The sequence below is a fragment of the Sminthopsis crassicaudata genome, chromosome 6 (genome assembly GCF_048593235.1).
Source record: "Sminthopsis crassicaudata isolate SCR6 chromosome 6, ASM4859323v1, whole genome shotgun sequence".
In the NCBI taxonomy this organism is placed as follows: domain Eukaryota; kingdom Metazoa; phylum Chordata; class Mammalia; order Dasyuromorphia; family Dasyuridae; genus Sminthopsis; species Sminthopsis crassicaudata.
In genome coordinates this window covers 155,394,363-155,417,232 of record NC_133622.1, presented here as the reverse complement: position 1 = coordinate 155,417,232, position 22,870 = coordinate 155,394,363, and the positions used below count along the sequence as shown (strand labels likewise).

At 32.8% G+C, this 22,870-nt stretch overlaps 1 protein-coding gene across 6 annotated transcripts in view; it reads left to right on the top strand.

Moving 5' to 3' along the window:
* Positions 1–22,870, top strand: part of WDFY3 (WD repeat and FYVE domain containing 3) — a 306,260-nt gene that overhangs the window by 144,863 nt on the left and 138,527 nt on the right. For 5 of the 6 annotated variants that reach the window (XM_074273237.1, XM_074273238.1, XM_074273236.1 and 2 more), the window contains 2 exons: positions 44–127; positions 6,789–6,966. In XM_074273237.1, coding sequence (XP_074129338.1) covers positions 44–127; positions 6,789–6,966 — 262 coding nt within the window. The remainder of the gene's footprint in view (positions 1–43; positions 128–6,788; positions 6,967–22,870) is intronic. The other variant, XM_074273239.1, reaches the window with a different exon arrangement.

The following is a 22,870-nucleotide window of genomic DNA, read 5'->3' as shown; positions in this document are numbered from 1 at the left end:
TTCTAACCCCTCTAAACCCCAATGTCTGTTTTGTTACCTGTAGTCATGCAGAACAGATCCCTCCTTGCCTGACAAATGAGTCTTCTCTCCCCTCTCCTTGGGGTACTCCAGCTGTATCCAGGAAAAGGTACTGACCATATAAAAGAAGGGAGCCTTACATGGCTTCTTTTCCTTGCTCATTTTCATGTTTGTGTGATCTAGTTTTGTCTTACTTCATACTGCTGTTGGGTCTAAAGTATGTGCTGCTCCTCACCTTTTTTTGTCTCTTAACTTCTTTGCCCCTTTTTCATTTGTAAAATCTGTGGTTCTCCTGTACTTCTGAAACAAAAATGTAACTTATAGCACCAAACAGTGAAGTGCATAGTCATTTGTGAAGACATACAATTGTTTTTATTTTTTGAGTAGCCATATTTTATTCAAAGTGAATAATTGGAATTGTCAATTTGATTTTGAAAGTATTCATTTGAATTATTAAAACACTTAATGCTTCCTTTTCTCGCTTCCCTTTTTTTGAAAGTATGTGTTGTATAGGTATGTACCAGAAAAAGAGAGCAACATTACATGTATATATACTAAATGTATGTAAGAGGGGAAGATGATCATTCCTTGGGACTTTATAATTATTAACAGGCTAATCTTAATGTAAACATTTACTCCATTAGACTCAATCAACTTTGTTAGATTTTGCGATCAGAAGGTTTGTTAGGCTAAAAACTATGAAAAATGAACAAAAAACTATCCAAATCTTGAAGTCACTTTCTAAATTAATTCAGTTGTCAGTTTTCCTGTCTTGTTTTATTTCATGTCTTTCTTTATAATACTGGTCCAAATTGTAACTTGAAAAACTTGAAAACTTAGTTGAAGGATAAGTGAATAATTAATTAACGGTATATCTGAAGCATATTTAGGGCAAATATGTGGCCCAGCAGATAGAATGTTGAGCCTGGAGTCTGAAAGACTTATCTTCCTCAGCTCAGATCTGATCTTAGACACTTATTGTGGCAAAATCACTGGGCAAATCACTTAATTCTGCCTCAATTTTCTCATTTGTAAAATGAACTGGAAAAAGAAATGACAAGCCCCTCCAATATCTTTGCTAAGAGAACCCCAAGTGAGGAAATGGAGAGTTGGACACAATTGAAAAACAACTGAAATTTTTGAAGTTTACTCTGAAGGTAAAAACAAAAATAAACTCTTCAGATTTTACACCTTAGTCATAGAAATATCTTGCTTTTTTCATGAAGCTTCAAGTCAAACTTCATTTTAATGACACTATTTTTACAGTAAGAGAAATACTTTTCTCTCCTAGGAGTGTTGGAGCTTGTTATGTTGATGTTTGTTTTCATTTATACTGGAATTATGGCTTGAGGTTACTTGGAACTAGTGAGTTAAGTTCCTGACAGATAAGTGATCTTCTATTGTCATAATGGAAGATTAGGAGAAGAAAGCCATATTAATGGAGGCTAGTATTTTACTTCTTGTTGTTGACTATTGCCCATATTGCCCACAATGCTTTTCTATTTTTTTATCTTGATGCTTTGTCTTAGTTTTGTTCCTTTCTATTCTCATGTATCAAGACAGGGATATTGAATTACAGTATTACCATTGTAAGTTCAATAAGAGCCATGTAATACTTGTGCTTATATATAATTATAAGAGGTAGTGTGGTATAGTAGATAGAACCCCATATAATAAGCCTCCCTTCCCAGACTCCAATCCCTACCACAGTGTAGAATAGAACAACATACTCCATCACATATGAATTAAGCCTTAAAATTCTAGATCACATTTTGAGAATCTAACTTTTCCTTAGTAGTCACAGTAATTTTTCTTGCATTAATTTTTTTCTCATGGATTTCTTTCTTTCTTTCTTTTTTTTTTTTTTTAAACCAATCCCCAGCCTACAATATTTTAGCTAAGCCTGACTAGTTTCTGGAACTTTGTTACTTTCCATCCCAAGGAAGGGTCAAAAAAGAAGCAGTTTTTGTGACGTTCTTCAAGTCACCAGGCATGTTATCCAGCTTGTCCCTGGGCATGTGCCAGATTCTTGTCTGGACTTACTTCTCACACTCTTATCTAACCTCTGGCTATCAAAATAGCTCTAACCTACCTCTTCTGCCTTATCATAGGCTTTTGTCATGCACTTGATATTCTAACTCAGCTATGCTATTAGATATTTCTGCCTGCAGGGCCTTACTTAGAACATGCTAATGTCTGGAATGATTTCCCCACTAATCTGTCAGTTGAAATCCTTTCCATTATTCAAAGTCCTGCTTATTAGTTGATTGATCAGCAAAGTGTTGAGGATTTTTTTTTCTCCCTCTCTCCTTCCCTGAAACAAACAAACATCCTTTTTATCACTATGGGTTCAATTTGACTAAACCAAAAAGTGTGTGAAAAGGAGGGTGGAAAAAAATAAAGATATTTATATATGATTCTAAAGGTAATAGGGAGTCATTGGAATTAATTGAACATTGACACACCTGTGATTTAGAAGTATCTTTTTGCTAATTATATAGAGGAATACTTTAGTTCAGAGATCAATACCTTCATGAAAATTTTCATCATACCCTTGGTTGTTTATGATTTTTCTTTCCTTAAAATATCTCATATAACAATGGTCAGATCTTTCCTATTTATTTATTGTTTATTTTGTTTTGTTTTTGTTTTTATTGTATTTAAAAAAATTTTTTTTAAATTAATTTTATAGTTATAACATTTTTTGACAGTACATATGCATAGGTAATTTTTTTTTTTTTTTACAACATTATCCCTTGTACTCCCTTCTGTTCTGAATTTTTCCCCTCCTTCCCTCCACCCCCTCCCCTAGATGGCAGGCATTCCCATACATATTAAATATGTTATAGTATATCCTAGGTACAATATATATGTGCAGAACCGAATTTTGTTGTTGTTCTTGCAAAGGAAGAATTGGATTCGGAAGGTAAAAGTAATCTGGGGAGAAAAACAAAAGATGCTAACATTTTACACTCATTTCCCAGTGTTTCTTCTCTGGGTGTAGCTGATTCTGTCCATCATTGATCAATTGGAATTGGATTAGCTCTTCTCTATGTTGAAGATATCCACGTCCATCAGAATACATCCTTATATAGTATAGTTGTTGAAGTGTATAATGATCCCCTAGTTCTACTCGTTTCACTCAGCATCAGTTGATGTATGTATTTATTTTTATATTTGTCTTATCCCTCTACTAGATTATTCATTTTGTTTATATTTTAATTAATCTTGGCGTCTTCAGTATTTTAAACAGTGTGAAACATTTAAAAACTATTTGATAAATTGAATTGTTATTCAGCATTCTTTTTTTTTTTAAGCTTATAGCCTTACAAGACATAGGGCCTCCCTTGACAAATGGCTTTTCTCCTCTATAAAGGATAGCACTTGCTGTTGGTGTTGTGTGGTAGGGAATTTTTTTCAGATATTGATCCAAGTAAATGACTGCTATCATCTCTTCCATTTCTGAAATGTTCTGGCTCTGAGCAATGGACTTAGAATTAGGAAGATTGGGTTCAGCTTTTGATCCAGGCTTTTGGTTATTCTTTGAGCTGAGCCTCTCTCACTTTGAATTGCACATCTGGAATGTGGAATAAGAAAACCAACAGGCCTCATTTTGCCCAATGGTACTTGTAACATTCCAGTGACACATTCTGTGTGAAGTACTAGGAAACCTTCATCTTAGATTCAGTGCTATCATCTGTAAAATGAAGATAATCATCCCTATAGCATTTGCCACACTGGGCTGTTCTGTCAAATGGAATAATGGGTATAAAGCACTTTGTGAACTTCAGAGCACTATTTGACATCAGCTCTTATTGTGCTAAATGTATTCCTAGAGATGATTTCACTCGACTGGCAACATCAGTTTTTCAAGTTTTGTTTGGTGTATTTCAAATTTATATTACCTTCATTTTTAAGTATCTTTCTACTACCACTCTTCTATAGAGAGCCATCACTTTTGAAAAAGAACAGGAGAAAAGGAATTCAGTAAAATTAGCCACCATGTCAGTTGTGGGTTGGTGAAGCTATCTTCCTCAGATGTGTTCTGAGACTAAAGTCTCAAAAAACTCAAGCCTTTTGTTTAAACTACATTGTGGGCTAGAATAATCTTGTGAAATTTTTGGTTTGTCTTGTAGTGATAGCAAAGCTTTCCTGTGTTTAAAAGATACTGCAGTTTAAAAAGAAAGAAAGAAAGAAAGAAATTTGGCTGAATTCAGCAGCCTTAATTGGATTGACTTAAAATTCTTTATCTACTGGGTGACTTTTTTTTTTTTTTTCCAGTGAATGATATAGCACATGTCCATTTTTATAATTGGAAGTAAAATGCACAAGAGGGTTTCTCATTTCCATCTTTTGAATAATAGTTGTTTTAAAGAATTACTTGCACCAAGTGAACATCTTAGATTTAAATATTTTGATAGAGTTGTTGTCTATAAATTTAATTCCTCTAATGAAAAGTGAGACTTGTTACATGCAGGATTGGAGCATCTTTTTTCTTCTTTCTCCTCCATTTATATTGACCAAAGATGGCTTAGCTAACCATAACTTGGAGGGTCCAAGCTGGTACCATCCTGTTACTGCTATCTTATTTAGGATTATAGATTGTGAGGTGGACAGGATTTTGGAGGTTACTTAGTTTAAGCCTCTCATTTTACAGATGGCAACACTGAGAACAAGGGAGGGGAATTGACTTTCCCTAGACTCCACAGCTAGCAAGCCTTGGAGCGGGATTTGAATTTAGTTCTTCTGATTTAAGAATCAGGGTTCCTTCTAGTCCATATTCTTACTGCTTCTTTTAGTACAGTTCACTCTCAGCATACCAGCTTTTCCCAAGCAGATCTCAGAGGTCTGGCCATGCTCAGTCACCATGGAGTAACATAACTTCATCCTTGGGACAGCCAATATGTGTTTGAGGTGAGATCTGAATACAGGAGGATTTACTATCTCAAAGATCCACTATACCATGCTGCTTCACATTTACATATATAAACTATGTGTCTGTTCAGCAGAAATTCTAATTATGTATATGTACACAAATATATATGTATAACATTTTTGTTTAATAGAATTTCAGGAACTTTTATCTCCAGTCATCATTATGTCAAAACACATTTTATCATCTTTTAGGTTTGTTTTCAATATCATTTATACTCAGAATGTCTTCACATGTTAGCAAATTAAGTCAATTTAAGGAATCTTTGTAGAGTATATTATTTTCATTTCCAAAGATAAAAATGGTCTTACGTCTTCTTTAATATTGCATCAGTCACATTTACCATTTGGGGAAATTCATACTTTGAATGTGTGGTATCTGTTTTTCTAAAAACTAGAAAGAGAAAAAAACCTAGCAAATATCATCTTATAAACATTTGCATTTGTGGCCTGATTAAGCATTATATGCTTTTTTAAAGGGAAAGTGGATTTGATCTTATTGATTCAGACTAACCAGGAAAAATTTAAGCAGAAAAGACCCTTCTAGGGTCAAGGGCTAAAGGAAAAATGCAAATTTGTTGGAGTATCCTGTAAATTCTGATGATGTTGCTTCTGAAAGAATAAAGATAAATTCTCACTATTTAAAATTTAGGATGGAAGGTGATGATGTGATGTTGAGCCATTTATAAGCTAATGAGTTTAGAAATAAAGCAATCCTTAAAAGAGATTGCAAAAAATCAGAAGGGGAAAAGCTGGATATATATTAGAATGTTTTTAGGATAGCTGAAGCAAAGATGAACTATCTTTCAGAAAAAGAGTACAATTTATTTATAATGATACTAATTGTCTTATTTACTTATGTTTATAAAAAGAGAGAATGATTCTTTCATTAGAACAGCTAAAACACCAGTTCTGTCTATCTCATCTGGCAAATAGTTAAATTCAAAGCATTATTTAATCTGTAGTTATCTTGTGAGGGAAGTATGATTTCAAACAGATAATTTATTGGATTCAAGATTCATTGGAACAGGGAGCACTTCTAAAGCTTCAGACTCAAGTAATCATTTCTTTTTCTAACGTATTGCCTTAAGAGAGTGCCTGTTTCTTAATGCCAAAATTTTAGAAATATATAGAAATCTCAAGTTCAGAGTGTATTATTAAATTGGTATTGGATTTGAAAAGAGAAGCATATGGTAATAGAGAAAAATGCACACAAAACATCTAGTCATGCTGCGTTCTTATGAGTTTTCTATGTATATAACATTTGATAGCAGCTTCTAAGTGGAAAATAGAATACATGCAGGGAGGGTGACAGTCTTGGGCAAGTTATAACGACTCCAATGCACCTAAATTCACCTAAGATAAAACCAGTTTTAGTTCCCAGAATATCACCCTAATCCAGCAATTAGATTTACTAACTAGGTTGCTTTTTGGTACCTACTAAACTGATAGAGTATGAAAAGAAAAATTCTCATAGCAATTCCTCCTTCCCTCAAACTTTTATCAGTTTCCAAAAAGCATTTATTAGCATGAGTATTAAATCACTTTTTTTTTTCATCTCTTGCTCTTGACCCATAACCTAACTCCAATAAGAAAAGTAAATGGAAAAATGAGTATCTAAAAGTTTCACTAATTGGGTGTATGTCCCTGAATGATTGAGTTAATGGTAATATTTTAATGCAATTTAGTCTTAAGAGACAATCACTTAGCATTTGAAGTATAGGGTTTCTTTTTTTGGGGGGGGGTATTATATAACACTATGTAAAAGAAAATAACAAAAAATAAACAAGTTTTTGTTGTAGGTAGATAAGAAATTCTTCTTCCTTCTTGTTCCATAGGCATGCATATCATTCTGTTTCAACATCTTCTGGGTACCCTTCCAAAAATGTTGCTGATGTGAAAGAACAGCCAGCAGCCTCATCTCTCCAGACTTCTGATGCTGTTGTCATCCATCCTGGAGCCATGCTTGCCATGCTGGACCTCTTATCCTCTGTAGGCTCAACATCACAACCAGAAGTAAGGATGTGTATTCATATATTTAATGGATGAGGTGGAATTGATTTTAAGGTTTAGGGATGGTAGGATGAAGTGGAAAATGGCTAAGAGAGTGATCAGTCAACAAGCATTTATTAATAACCATCTTTCCTTGCTTATCTTCCTAAGATAAAGCTTATCCTGTATACCTAATAGTGCTGTGCGTTGGTACATAAATGATTATGGAAATAAACTGCTAACATTTTTTCATGTATATGAGGTGGATCCACATGCAACATTTATGTGGTTGATGGCTAGCTTTTTTATAGTTCCCAAGATAGAATATTTATGGAGACTCTTCTTTCTTATACTACACAGATTTTTTCTTTTTGTGTAAAAAGATATTTTCCAACATGAAATCTCTGACATGCTTTCATTATCTGTGTTTTATTATGTTTCTTTTTGTATGGAAATTAATAATAATAATCTATTTTCCCATATGTTGTTTATTAATATTTTCCCATGATTCTTTCCATAAGAAAATAACAAGGAGGTTTCTTAAATTTTGACGTTTTTGTTCTTTTGCATTGAAGAAAAGACCTTTTCTTAATTGTGCCATAATTATCAGTTTTGTAGATAATATCAATATTGTAACCATATGATAAACATTCTCCCTGACAATTGTGGTTTTTAAAACCATTCTAGAACTATTTATAAACCATTTATAAAACCTACTTTTCTCAAAGTTAGCATAAATCTTTGTGTTCCTGACTGCATATTACTTAGTAAGTACTTGTAGTACTTACATCAGTAATTGCAGAAGCTCCTTGTAAATAGGATCAAAATGAATATATTACATACATATTCAGACAGGTTCTCTTTTGTTAATATAAACCTTGAGATATTGCTCATAATTTAAGATAGAATGCCTATGGAATTAACATTGACCCAAAGGACTGGACCACCCTTTCTCATTCAGGGTATCTAGTCTCTGAGCTGTACACTGACTTTATTCAATCCTACTTAGGAGAGCCTCTCCTCTAAAAATAAAAGATGGACTATTTTCTCAATCTTTCTCTATAAATTTTCCTATCTCAGAGCACTAGAGGTAATCATTTAAAACTTAGATCAAGTTCAGTTCTAGGGACTCCCCAAAAAGGAATGGAAAGGCACTCAATTTACAGTGTTGACAAGGGAACAATAGTCATTCAAAAGAAATGATTAAAACACAAAAGATATTATAAGTGCATATAAAGACTTAAAAGGTGACATAGTAGTTTACAATTTTTATTATTTTCTGACAGAAGATAGGTAATTTAAAATTAAAATGAGGAACATGTATGTTAGATATGTATTTCAACTTCACCTTGATTCTGCTGTCCATACAGTTCCCTTAAGGTCCACGTCTTTTGGCATTCCACATTAGAATTTGGATTTGTATTCTTTTTGTTAGTTATTTTCTCTGATATGCATACTAAAGTACCAGTGAGGAACACTTCCTAGAATGTATCCTGCACCAACTGAGGGACAACTCAGGAATTCTCAACCTCTTAAACTCATCTTTGAAAATGTTCATCTCAGTATCTCTATTTGGTTACCTAAGCTTAGGGGAAACACACACACACCCACACACACCCACACACACACTAGCATTCAGGGCCTTGAGATCCTAATTTGGGCTCACCTAGAGAGTATATGCTATGGCTGCCATGTAGGACTGACCATCATAAGTGGACATCCTAGAGAGAGATGTTCCTCCTTCCTTCTCTCCCTCCCAGAGAGACAGTGCCAAGTCATATATTCTGAGAGAGTGGAAGGAAGTAAGAATAGAACTTGCTCCCCTTTTAAAGTCTATAGAATAGGTGACTCTTCCTGGCCTTAGGGGTCAGTAAAGGGATGGCCCTTCCCTGTAGGATCACATTTCACCAAGTCAGAGTTGTTCAGTATGATGTTTGCTCCAAAAGTTGTGATTTAGTCAGAGTAGATTGAGTGGGGTACCTGTGATTCATTTTATTGTGCCTGAATTCTAAGTAATAGCTTGCATTTGAACATTATCTGTTTGAGCTGAATCGTGAAGGAAGCTAGGAATTGTAAAAGACAAATGTGAAGATGGAGGACATGGAGGTTCATAGGGGATAGCAAGTATAGTGAGATAGAGTGACATGTAGAAGAGCCAATTTGGCAGAACCATAGTGAATACTAAAGGTCTAGTACTGTGTATTTAGTCTTGGAAGGTAGGTTGTGAAGGACTTTAAGAGCCAAAGAGAAAGATTTATATTTGTTTCAGCCTTAATAGAGAACCCATGAAGTTTATTGAATAGGGGAGTGAGAGTGTTCCATTAGTCCTTTTAGGAATCAAACTGGCAGCCATGATGGATGATTGAATGGCTGCCATTTGTTTTGTTTCCATCCTTATTCTTCTGGTTGGCTGATTCTCATATTTATTTTTATCATTCTGAACTTTGAGTGGTCCAGGGATTTGCTTGGATATTGTCTTTCTAATAAATATAATCTTAACCTCTTTCTCATTAGGTCTTTAATTAACTCAAACTCCCAGCTCTATTTATCTAATATATTGGAAAAAAAATTTTAAAGACCTCTTTTCCCAATTCTACGAGTGAAAAATGCTTATGCCAATATTGAACAAATAAAAATCAATAATTCATTTTTGTAAGATTTTTAAATTACAAATTTTTTTCTCTGACCCTCTCTTCCACAAAACAGCAATCTGCTATAGAGCATACATGTACAATAATTTTAATCATATTTCCAGATTAGTCATGTTGTAAAAGAAAAACTAAAATAAAAGGGGAAAATGATTAAAATTTCTTAAGAATCTTCTACATATTTCTCCTCAGGGTGCAAGCTTAATTTTCAGTTTAAAAATTAGGTCAGTACTTTTTCTTCATTTTTTTCAGTCAACACTGGAAAGTCTTTCTCAGTATGCACTTTTATTTGCCAGCTCCTCATAGATTTTTCATCAAATTATCTTCATAAAATAATTCTAACCAGAAAAAAAAAACCCTTACATTCTCCTCCTTTGTCTTCTCTTCAGATTCCTTATAATCTTTAAAAATTAACAACAAAATTCTCTCTAACTCCATAGGGAGAAGCAAGACATTTTTAATTGTTGTTAACTAACAAAAAACTGCGATCCCTAACATTACATTTGGAGATACAGTAACAGTATCTATAGTTTCTGTGGAAGAATCTAGTCAAAGGGGTGTGTGTGTGTGTGTGTGTGTGTGTGTGTGTGTGTGTGTGGGTGTGTGTACATTTGGGTATGTGTATATTCGTAAACAAACACAAAGATAGACACACATACATAGTATGCATGCTATGTCTCTTATTTTAACAACATAGGCTTATTGAGATCAGAAATCATTTAATTTTTGTGTATATATCTAGCACCTGTCATGGTGCCTGATAGATAGTAGGCCTTTAATAAGTGTTTATTGATTGATTGATTGACTCTAACCCTCAAGGGTCCTATGATGACAGATAAAAATCATTCTTTTTCAAAAAGAAGATCAGACCAGTCATCTGAGTCACTAAATATTTGGTAATTGGTGCTTCAAGTCTAACTGAATTTATAATGTATGTCATTTTCTTTCATTGAGCCTAAGATAATGGGAGGTGGTGCATAGTCTGAACAAACTCTACACACACTGAGGTTGTCTCATGGCCTTAATCCCATGTGAAGTTCTAGTAGCAAGAGCCTCCATGAAAGAGGCTATATTCTCACTTAGGAGTCCTAAGAGTGAGAGACTCTGTGGTTATGGGCTGAGGTATTGTGGTTTTTCTCATATAGTGGTTTCTCATATAGGAGCTCTATAGATTAGACAGGGCCTCCACACATAGCAATAAATCCAGATTTCAAAACCCAGATCCTCACCACTTTGTGGTTAAGAACAAACAACAAGAGCAGTAATATTAACTGACATTTCAATAAGACTTGAATGTTTGCAGACTACAGAGTAGATACTATACTTCAGATGTAGAAAATAAGACAAAGATGTGCCCAAGGGAACCCTGTCCAAAATAAGGTTTGAGCCCCAGCTTTTCTGACTCCAAGGCCTGCCCTCTGTACAGTACCACCCTTCCTAACTGTGGCACCTGTAGGGCAGCATAAGTGTAGCTTCCATGAGGTTCTGGGGTGAGTCAGCATTCAAAAATCTGTCCCCACTCTAGAGGAGGAAATAAGAAGGTGTTGGGCAGAAGTCTTTGTCTTAAGGCCGGCCTGCATGCATGGTGGTAAGCAGAGGCTTTGCTATTTGGGAGACTGGCCCAAATAGATGCAGCCTTCAAGCATGGTGGTTGGCCCATAGCAGTGACTTCAACTCCGTACTTCTGTAGTGCCAGCAGAGAGTAGTAATAGATATTCCCAGAATGCATAAGGGATGAATTTGGGATGAAGCCAGGGCTGCAGCATAAGAGTTCAGTCTGAGGTCTCCACTGGATGAGGTCACCTCCTCAAGTGACCACACAATAGGGAGTGTTTTGTGTACTTCTCAGCTGTTGTTTCTCCTGGACTTAAAAGCTGATAAATATTACAACGAAAAAGCCATTCAGTGAAATAGTAATACACCATTACCCTCAGTAAGTTGGAAGAGGGCAGCCCCATAATAAAAGGCCCCTTGTAAAAGGAAGAACACTTGTATAGTTCATCTTTAACCCTGTTCTTTGTCTAGTCATGAAATAAGCCAAGTCTATGTACAGTCCTACCCATGACAAGATCACATTTTCAATTAGGCATCATACCCCACCTTAAAACTCACTTTGCTTTGTTTTAATCCTTTACTCTTGAGCTTCTTGAAGTCAGTGACTAACTTTTGCCTCTTTTTGTATCTCCAGTACTTAACATTGTGCTTGGCACATAATAGGTACTTAATAAATGTTTATTGATTGATTAATAAATCGATTTGCCCATCTTCAGTTACAAGTTACCCATCACCCAGCTATTTGACTCTATCCAATATTTGAATATACCAAGCTATTGAGTAATGTTTGTCATCATTACTAATTTCATCATTACTAATATTTCAGTATATTGCTTAGTCACCCAATTTCAGAGCTCTACTACCATTTCATTTAATGGTTATTTAATAAACTGAAAAATCTGTGTTTTTCTTTCCTGAACTTAACAAAGACCAAAGAAAATGGACATTTCTGTATACATAATAGAATAGAAAAAGAGCATTGTTAAAGTATATATGAAGCTACTCTATTCATACACACACATAAATTCAGCCTTAAGTTTTCAAAGTTGTCCTGCTTGTCTCTGTATTTTTCCTCCTTCTATTCTTTACTCTGTTTTTTTTTGTTTTTTTTTTTTTAAGATATATCAATAGGGGCAGCTAGATGGCACAGTAGATAAAGTACCAGCCCTGAAGTCAAGAGGGTCTGAGTTGAAATATGGCTTCAGGCACTTAATACCTCCTAGCTGTGTGACCCTGGGCAAGTTACTTATCCCCAATTGCCTCAGCCAAAACAAAAACAAAAACAAAAAAAAAGATATATCAATAATCCTAGTTTCATTTATTTTTCTATCTTACTACACTCTTCCTCCCTCATCTTCCCTCTCAGTCCCCACTAGAAAACAAAAACTAATAAGCTTATCAGAAATATGTATAATCAAACAAAGCAAATTCTCAAAATGACCTTTTGAAAAAATATATATTTTATTTTGTATTTAATACATTGCCTCATCTGTCAGAAAGTGAAATAGCTTATTTTATCATCAATCCAATCAAATCATGACCTCCTTAGGATTCTCAATTATTTTTCTATATAATGTTGCTAGTTCTCCTCGTTTTACTAACTTTACTCGGTATCCATTCATGCGTGTCTTAATTTTGTAGATTTTTTTCCCTTATGGTACAATAATATCCAGTCTTGGAACTTCTGATGTCAAGATGGTAGAGTGAGGAAGGAATCATCTGAAGCCCTCCAAACAACAAGAAAACTGCCTCAAAATTGATCTATTGACAGGGGCAGAAACTATCCTTCCTGCCTATAGATCATATAAGGCACATGAAATTATTTGCTAAGGCAACTACAATTGATGATGAGCTGAAAGTTTTATATAACAACCTCCCACTGTTTGTACTCTATAAGTTGATAATTTTGTGTTGCCTACAAATGATGTTATATATATCCAAACGGTCCTTGGCCAAAAAAAAAAAAAAAAAAAAAATTAAAATGTTCCTTACCCCCTTACCATCCAGGAAAGGTCTCACTGGGGTAGGAGGGAAGCAAGATCTAAGAGCAACAGCAGCAGCAGCAGCCAGTCTTACAACAGAGAACCTGCAGCAAAGTTCCAAGCCATGGGCAGTCCATCAAGGTGGGCCCACCTCCTTGCAGGCCAGCAGTTTTCTAGAACAAGTCAACAGTCTGTACAGCTTAGCAAGCCTCCACCCTAGTGACACCTGCCCCAGCACAAGCCACCAAGGAATTCTTGACCCCATTGTTGATCAGTAGTTAAGCCCTGACCAAGGACTGACAAACACCAATAAATTATAATTTTAAAAATTGTATTTATTTATTTTATAATATAAATTATTATTATAATAAACTTAAATTATATATAAATTTAAATTATAATAAATAATAAATTGCCAATAAATTTAACAATATAGATGAGATGGATTAATTTCCCAGATTAACAGAAGAAATGAAGTACTTAAATAACCCAATCTTGAAAAAAGAAATCAAATAAGCCATCAATGAATTTCCTTTTTTAAAAAAAAAAAAAATCCCTAGGACCAGATTAATTCACAAATGAATTCTATCAAACCTTAAAAGAACAATCCGAATATTATATAAGCTATTTGGAAAAATAGACAAAGAAGGGAGTCCTACCTGCTGATACAAACAACAAGAAGAGCCAAAACAGAAAGAAAATAATAGACCAATTCCCTTGATGATAATTGATTCACACCTTTAAAATAAAAATACAATTAAAGAAATTATAACAGTATATCATAAGAATCATAAACTATTACTAGGTAGGAATGCAGAACTGGTTCATTATTAGAAAAACTACTAGCATAATTGATCAAATCAGTAACAAAACCAACAAATTATCTCAATAGATACAGAAAAAGCCTTCGACAAAATACATTACCCATTCTTATTAAAAACAACTAGATAGCTTAGGAATAAATGGAGTTTACTTTAAAATGATGAATAATATTGATCTAAAATGAGCAACAAGCATTATATGTAATGGGGATAAGCCAGAAGCCTTCCCAGTATAGTCACTTGTGAAACAAAGATGTCCATTATCATCCCTGTTATTTAATATTGTTCTAGAAATGTTAGCTATAGCAAGAAGAGAAGAAAAAAAATTAAAGGAATTAAAATAGACAATGAGGAAATAAAACTAACACTCCTAGCAGATAATATGGTATATTTGGAAAATTCTAAAAATCAACTAAAAACTAGTTAAATTAATAACTACTTTAGCAAAGTTGCAGAATATAAAATAAATCCACATAAGTTATTGGTGTTTTTATATATTACCAATAAGAGAGAGAAAGTGACTATAGTCAATACAAAATATTTGAGAATCTGCCTTCCAAGACAAACCCAGGAATGGGTGTGAACACAACTGCAACACACTTTTTATACAAAATCAGATTAAACAATTAGAAAAATATTAATATTAATTACTTGCAGGCTGAGTCAATATAATAAAAATGTCAATTTTAACTAAATTAATCTATTAATTCAATGCCATACCAACCTATCAATATATAGGGCTAGAAAAACATTTATCTGGAAGACCAAAACTTAAGGATATCAAGGGAATCAAAAGAAGGTGATTTTGTTGTACCCAATCTCAGATTGTATTACAAAATGATTAATTATCAAAACGATCTGGTAGTAGCAAAGAAATAAAATGATGGATTCATGAATTAGATTTGGAACACAATACATTATGGTAAATAACATAATAATGTAGTATGATAAACCCAAAGACTCGAACTTTTGGAATAAAAACTCATAATTTGATTAAAATTGATGGAAAAACTGGAGAACAGTATAACAAAAACTATGTATATACTCAGATGATATCAAATTGAGTTACATGACTTATACATAGTGATAATTAAAAGAGCTTGGAATAATTTATCTGTCAGATTTATAGGTAAAGGAAGAATTTAGGACCAAAAACATATTTAGAAAGACTTACCAAATATAAAATAGATGATTTTGATTATATAAAATTAAAAAGGTTTTCAACAAACAAAACCAATGCCAATAAAATTATAAAGGCAGACAAAGTTGGGGGGGCAGGCAATTGCTTTAGAGTCTCTGAATAAAGCCTCATTTATTAAATATAGAAAGGAGTCAAATTTATAAAAATGCAACTCATTCCTTGTAGTGGTTAAGAATTGGAAATCAAAGGCATGCTTATTAATTGGGGAATGTTTAAGCAAGCTATGTTATATTATTGGAATGGAATATTATTGTGCTATGAGAAATGATAAGCAGGATAATTTCAGAAAAGCTTGGAAAGACTTAGATGAACTGATGCACAGTGAAGTGAACAGAACCAGGAGAATGTTGTATACAGTAATAATTATATTATTTGATGAAAAACTGAATAGCAACTATACTCAGCAGTGCAGTGCCCCAAGACAATTCAAAGAACTAAAGATGAAACATACTATCTGCCTCCAGAGTAAGAACTGATACTGATTGAATACAGATTAAAGTGTAATATTTTTTCACTTTCTCTAACCTTTTTATATAAAATGAGTAATGTGAAAATGGTTTACATAATTGCATGTGTATAATCTGTATATGATTGCATATGGTCTCAAGGAGGGCATAGAGAACAGAGGGAGAAAGGGATAGAATTTGGACTTTAAAACTTTAACTATATATACATACATGCATACATGTGTATATGTTTGTATTTTATATATATACACACATACATATATATATATAATGTATAAAATCTCTTAAGTTTTCAACATTTATTTTTATAAGATTTTGATTTCCATTTTTTCTTCCTTCCTCCTCCCCCCTTCCCTAAGATAGAAAGCAATCTAATATAGATTTTGTATACACAGTCACATCAAATATACTTCCACATTAATTATGTTGTAAAAGAAAAATTAAAATAAAAGAGAAAAACCATGAGAAAGGGAAAACAAAGGAACATAATATTCTTTGTTCTACATTCAGATTCTATAGTTCTTTCTCTGGATGTGGATTGCATTTTCCATCATGGGAACTTAAAATTTTAAATAAAAAATGTTAAGGAAAAGAAAAAAATTAGAATGGAAATTATTCTTAGCAAATATGTAGTTCTTAAATATTATACTACAATCACAGATCTTGCAGTGTGGCTGTTGCTGTCTGGAAATGTTTTAAGGATCTTTCAAGTCCACAGTGAAATGGAGGGGGGGTGGGGTTTGAAGGGGGAGCAGTCTCATTGAAATCCAGAAGAAAGTTTGGTTGAAAATCAAGATAAATGCCAAGAAATTACCAATTATTATTTTGGAGAAATCTAAAACCAGCACAAAACTTTAGAGGGACCTTGAAATGGGTGTTTCTGTTGTTGATCCCTCTACACGTGACATGGGCTTCTTGAAGTTTGATAAAATAACAACAGGAAAACAGTAACTAATTTTCTATGAAGAAAAAAAAAATCACATCATTGGAAAGACTATACAAATTTTGGAATACTAATGATTGCAAAAAATATTACTGATGAAATTCACTTTTTCAGTAAAGACTGTGCCAAAACTAGATAAAAAATAAATCCAGGAGAACCTATATGAACTAGGCATTTTCTTCATATAGTGTTTTGTGGTATTGTTATTGTTATTTTCTTAAACTTACTCCTCCTTCGAATTCCTGACTCCACTAAATGATGAACTCTGATAAGTAGGTTGATATGTTGAGAAACATAATTGTTCTTGAATTACAGAAATTCCTAAAGAAATGAAGTGCTTTCTCATGACATTTAACCATTCAAAACATCATATTATTATTTAAAATAATGAAATTGCTTGATTTCTCTTCCTTGAAAATATATCAAGGCTAGACTTGGAAAAATAGACAGTTCTTCAAAGGTTCACTTTTAAAAGTGTATGTTTAGTGGTGGTGGTTTGTTTTTTTTGTTTGTTTTGTAAATTTTTTTAAATGAAGAATTAAGGAATACCAAAGTCTTTAATGCCAAACCATATATAGGTGATTACAACAAAAGGGGAGCATATTGTACTTTAAAACATTTTTTGAAAAATCTTAAAAGTTCCATGTTTTGTTATTAATTATTTAATTTTTATGTCAAGTAATTTTCAGAAAAACCACTATTCCTATGAAAATATTCTTACTGAAAGGAATTATTAGGACAAACTGAAAGCCATCTGGTAAAAATTAGTTTTAGACCAACATTTTTATTTTTATTTTATTTTTTTTTTTGCTGAGGTAATTTAGGTTAAGTTACTTGACCAGGGTCACACAGTTAGGAAGTCTTAAGTGTCTGAGACCAGATTTGACAGATTTGAACTTAGGTCCTCCTGAATTCAGGGCTGGTGCTCTATCCACTGTACCACCTAGCTGCCCCAAAACTAACATGTTAAAACTATAGTGAATTCAACATGATCTGCATGTTAAAGGTGATACCGTAAAAAAATTTAAATGAGTCAGAACAAAATCAAAGATCAAAAAAGGCTAATAAAAATAATAATAAAAAATTTTCCTATCCTTTATTTTAAAATCATCTTCCTATCCCTTCATCCTATTTACAGAAAGCCACTTGTCATAACAATGTTTAAAAGAGAAATGGGGCTGGGAGGGGCAAGTTCAGCAAAATCAACAAACTCCTCAACCTTGTTCAACATAATAGAAGTTTTTGTTCAATCAGTCAACCAATATTATAAGTTCCAACTCTTTCAAAGTTTTTTTTTTTTAAATCATCAGTATCCAGTGTTTATATAGTCTTTCCAATAATGCAAATATTTTCTTTATAGTAGCAGCATTTTCTTACTATTTATCTGAGGCAAAGCTTGACCATCAATTACGTTATCTTCAGTTTTGTTCTTTTATTTATGTTGCCATTGAATATATTGTTTTATTTCATGCATGTTTTCCTAGTATACTCCCAATATCTTATGGCACAATATTTATAAAGCCGTTCCTTAGTGATGGGGAATTTTTCTCTCTTACCTAAGATATAAGATATTTTGTTTGCCAAAACAAAGAGTGTTGTTACAGATAGTTTTGTACAATTGAGTATTTTTGCAGAATGGGGAGAGGAGGAGGGGAAAGTGGGGGAAGGGCAATGGTATCAATTCTTAAGGCATGCAGATGGAAATATGTAATTTTAATTATTTTTCTAAAATACTACCAACACAGGTCTGTGTTCTCATTGTTTCTTGAGTTCTTAACAATAATTTAAGTTACAAGATTTTATGCCTATTCATCTTGTGTGACTTTTATCTATGTTGGTCCAAAATTTTGCTATGTGAATTCTCCCCATGTGCCAAAGACCTTCTTTCTCCTGCTAAAAACTCTCTGGCTACTCACTTGTTATTTGTTATCTTTCTAATTTTGGTTATTTAAAATTGCAAAACTTTAGAAAAAAGTAGTGTAACTGGGATAAGAATCAGTAAGTTGTTGCCTGGAAAGAAATTTTAGTAAAACATCTCTGATACGGGTCTAATATTGGCAGCTAATAGTAATAAATTACTGAAAGCCATTACCCATTTGATAAATGGTCAAAGACCATAGTTTTCAAAAGAAGTTAAACAGAATCTGGAAAATAGTACACATATTGTTTATATGGATTTACTGTGAGAGTATAATAACCAAGCTTGGTTTCAAAGAGGAGAAATAAGAAAGCACTTTTTTTCTTTCTTTTGGAATTTGTAAAGAATAACATTATCTATATCATCATTTTTGATATATTCATTACTTTCACTGAACTGTGTCTCTCTTTTGTCTTCCTTTGTCTCTGCCTCTGTCTCTGTCTGTCTCTCTGTCTCTGTCTCTGTCTCTGTCTCTGTCTCTGTCTCTCTCTCTCTCTCTCTCTCTCTCCCTTCCCCCCATTCTCCTCTTCTTTCTCCTCTTCCTCACAATACTAAGGGATGGCTCCTTCGGGAGGCCAGCAGGGGAGGTAAGCATTAGGAAATATAGATGATATAAAAACAGACAATAGTAATAAATGCTTTTTATAAAAATTTATTAAAAAGCCAGAGACAGATTTTTGCTTATGGAAAGCAGATAGACTATCCTTGTATTCACCAAACTGAATTGATGTGACTGATTCTGATTAATGGACAAAACCCCCCAAGTATTCAGAAATTTAAAAACTGTCCTAAACATTACATCAAATACCAACACAAGATTAGACTTTGTATTTTCATATACATAGGATTGTTCTAAAACTACAATGCATAACAGTATTTCAGCTTCAGTCATCTAATACTAAAGGCATGATTTAATTTTTGTCCTGTTTTTCTATACAAGCCCTTTACAAGCTTATCCTTTTAATTCTATTTTATTCATTATTTCATGTACTCAAATTCGTTCCCTTTTTACTCTTCCCTCTCTCTGTTGCAGGCACCACTAATCTTTATTATCCAGGTTTAAAACCTTGCTATTCTCCTTACTCCCTCATTCTCCTTCATCCAGTATATTTATTCAGATGAATATTGTTTCTACATATACTCGCACGCACGCGCGCGCGCGCGCGTGTGTGTGTGTGTGTGTGTGTGTGTGTGTGTGTGTGTGTGTGTGTGTGTGTGTACCTGTGTATCTTTAATGCCTGTCACCTTTTCTATACTATTATGGTTACCATCATAATTCAGGCACTCAACCACCTCTCAGTAGAACCATTACAGTAGTCACCTAAATAGCCTTCGGACTTCTGGTTTCTCTCCCCTTCAGTTTCTCTTCTCTGTAGCTGCCAAAGTTATTTTCCTAAAGTTCATGTTTGATTGTGTCACCCCATTATTTATTAAACTTCAATGTCTTCCCATTCTAGGATCAAATATGTACTGCTTTGTTTAGCTTTTAAAAAGTTTTCATTGATGTTACTTGTTTTTTACATGACTATAATTTTCCTTCAGTATTATCCTTCCCTTTCTTCAAGAGCCACCTTATATAACAACATTATTTATTTTTTTGTTTGTCTCTCTAATAAAAACAAGTTCTTTATTTTCAAAACATATACATAGATAATTTTCAACATTCACCTTTGTAAAACCTGTTTTCCAAAGTTTTTTTTCTTTCCTTTCCCCTAACCCTGTCCCTAGATGACAAATAATCCAATATTATAACAATATTTTTAAAGGAAAAAAAATGAAGTGTGTACCAGGTGAAGAAAAAAAATAATATTAAAAAATCCTAAAAATATGTTCCGTGAACTATATTCATGGATGTCTTCCACTTCTGCAAAGGGAGTGGAAATGTATCATTTAGTATTCATTTAGTATATTGCTTTTTTATCTCTGCCTTCTTTATTCTACTTCTTATAGTTGTTTAAATGCACATTTGGTCATTTCTTACAGCACAGTTATTTTCTTTAACATTCATGTACCATAATTTTTTGACCAGTCTTCAATAAGTGGATATCTACTTTGTTACTTTGTTTTTCGTTTTTCTTTTTTGCTAGAAAGTAGTGGTTTGAGTATTTTGATGTATATAGGCATGTTTTTGTTTTTGTTTTTTTTTCTTTTCATTTTCTGGACATTTTAATCAATTGTTGGCATTAGCTCAAAATTGCTTTCCAAAGTGGTTATACTGATTCACAGTTCCACCAGCAATGCGTTTGTATGCCTATTTTTCCCACAATCACTCCAATATTGGCTATCTTTGTTTTTTGTCATCTTTGCAGGGTGAGAGGTAAAATTCAAATTGTTTTGACCTTCATTTCACTTATTAGGGATTCAGAAGGTGTTTTTTCCCCAATGGAAAATTTCTGTGTCATTTGTAAATAATATGTGCATATTGCTTATCAAGCACTCATAAAAGAAATCTGATGCAATTTTTCCTCATTCAACTGCTTCTCTTATCTCAACTGTATTGCTTTTGTTGTGCAGAAATTGTTTAGTTTCATGTAAACCAAATTATCTATTTTGACTTTTGCAATTGCCTCTTTCATCCTTTATATGATTAATACTGTATCTCCTTCCTATAGCGGATGATCTACTTCTTTTCTAATTTTTTATAATATGAAGATTACATATTCATCTAAAATGTATTATGGAATATGCCATAAGTTATTAGTCCAACCTTAATTTATGCTAAATTGTTTTCCAGTTTTTATCAAATAGGGATATGTTTTGAGTTTGTTGAATATTGAGTTCCATTATTTCTTATTCACCTTTGCCTAGTCTGTTTTATTCATCTACCTTTCTTTTATTAATCAATATCAGTTGCTTTGATGACTTTGTTATATAATTTTATATATTGCTATATAATTTAACATCATGTTATATAATATAATGTTAATATAATTTAATTTAATATAATGTTATATAATAATTTTGATGACTATTTGTTATATAATTTGGAGTCTAGATGTGCTTTTGCATTTTTGCTCCACTTATTATTTCTCTTGATATTTTAGATCTTTTAGGTTTTCAAATGAATTTTACTAATTTATTTGTAAAGTATTCCTTTCTAAATTTGATTTTAAATTTTGTGTATTTTGTATATTTTGGCAGATTTATCCCCATATACTGTGTTTGCTTTATATGTTTTAAAAACGTTTTGTTGCTATCTTTTGTATTTTAACTAATTTTATTTTCCAGTTCATACGTCACCTCTGCATAGATAGTATTTTGTAAATATTTGGAATGCAATTTCCCTATTATTGATTTTTAGTTTTTGGTATTTTTGTAAAAATGCTGTGGATTTTTAACAGTATACCTATTGTAATGTTCCTTTTTATAGGATAGATGGGAAGACTTCAGTAGAACCCTCTCTCATTTCCATCCTTCTGTAGGTCTTGTTCTTTAGAAATCACAGAAGTCATTTTTCCTTTCATTTTTAATCCTTCACCTGGTACACACTTTATTTTAATCCTTTTAATACATTGATTATGATATATCACATATTTTGCTCTGTTTTCTTCCTTCTCTCCCCTTTTATGTTATTTTCCGTATTGTAATTTAGTGTCACCAAAAACACTGATTTACCTCTCAGGTATCGAGAAGTTTAATCCCTTGTTTCAAGGCTATTCTCCACAATTGTTTTTTTTTTTTTTTTTTTTTTTTTTTTTCATTTTTACTTTTGTTCTTCTAAAAAGAGTGGAAATGTTTTCCCACTTATTTATATCCTAATAGAAAAAAAATTCTTAATATTCCTGTTATTGTTTTGTTTTTGTTAACTGTTTAGTTGTCTTTCTCTTTTTCTCTTTCTGGGCATTTGATTTCCTCATTTGTGCCTTTTTTCGATGCTGTATTTGTTTACTCTTTTGCATTTTTGTTGTCTAGAATATTTCCAAGTAAAACATTTTTGTCTGCATCAAAAGCCTCTTTTAAATTTAAATCTTTGCTTTTTTGTAACACATTCTCTCCTGTGGTTTTTCATGGTCCTAAGTAGTCTTGACTCTTTTTTATAATTTCCTTTTCTTATATTTGAAAGTCTTTCTCCTGTTCACTTTCATGTTTGCTTTAAGAATTGTTGAATTTAACCACTATGTTTCTTGGAGTTTGCATCATATACTAATTTTTTTTTTCCTTCTGAAAGGAGTGTGTGTGTGTGTGTGTGTGTGTGTGTGTGTGTGTGTGTGTGTGTGTGTGTGTGTGTGTTGTTTTGTCTTCTGTCTTAAGTTGTGAATAATTTTCTCATTGTTTCTTGCATTATGATGTTTTTTTTTTTTTTTTAAGATTATATGGTCTTCTGGGAGACCAATGATCAATGTATGTTGCTTTCACAGACCTCATGTTTTTAACATTACTGGTTTTTGCTTTTC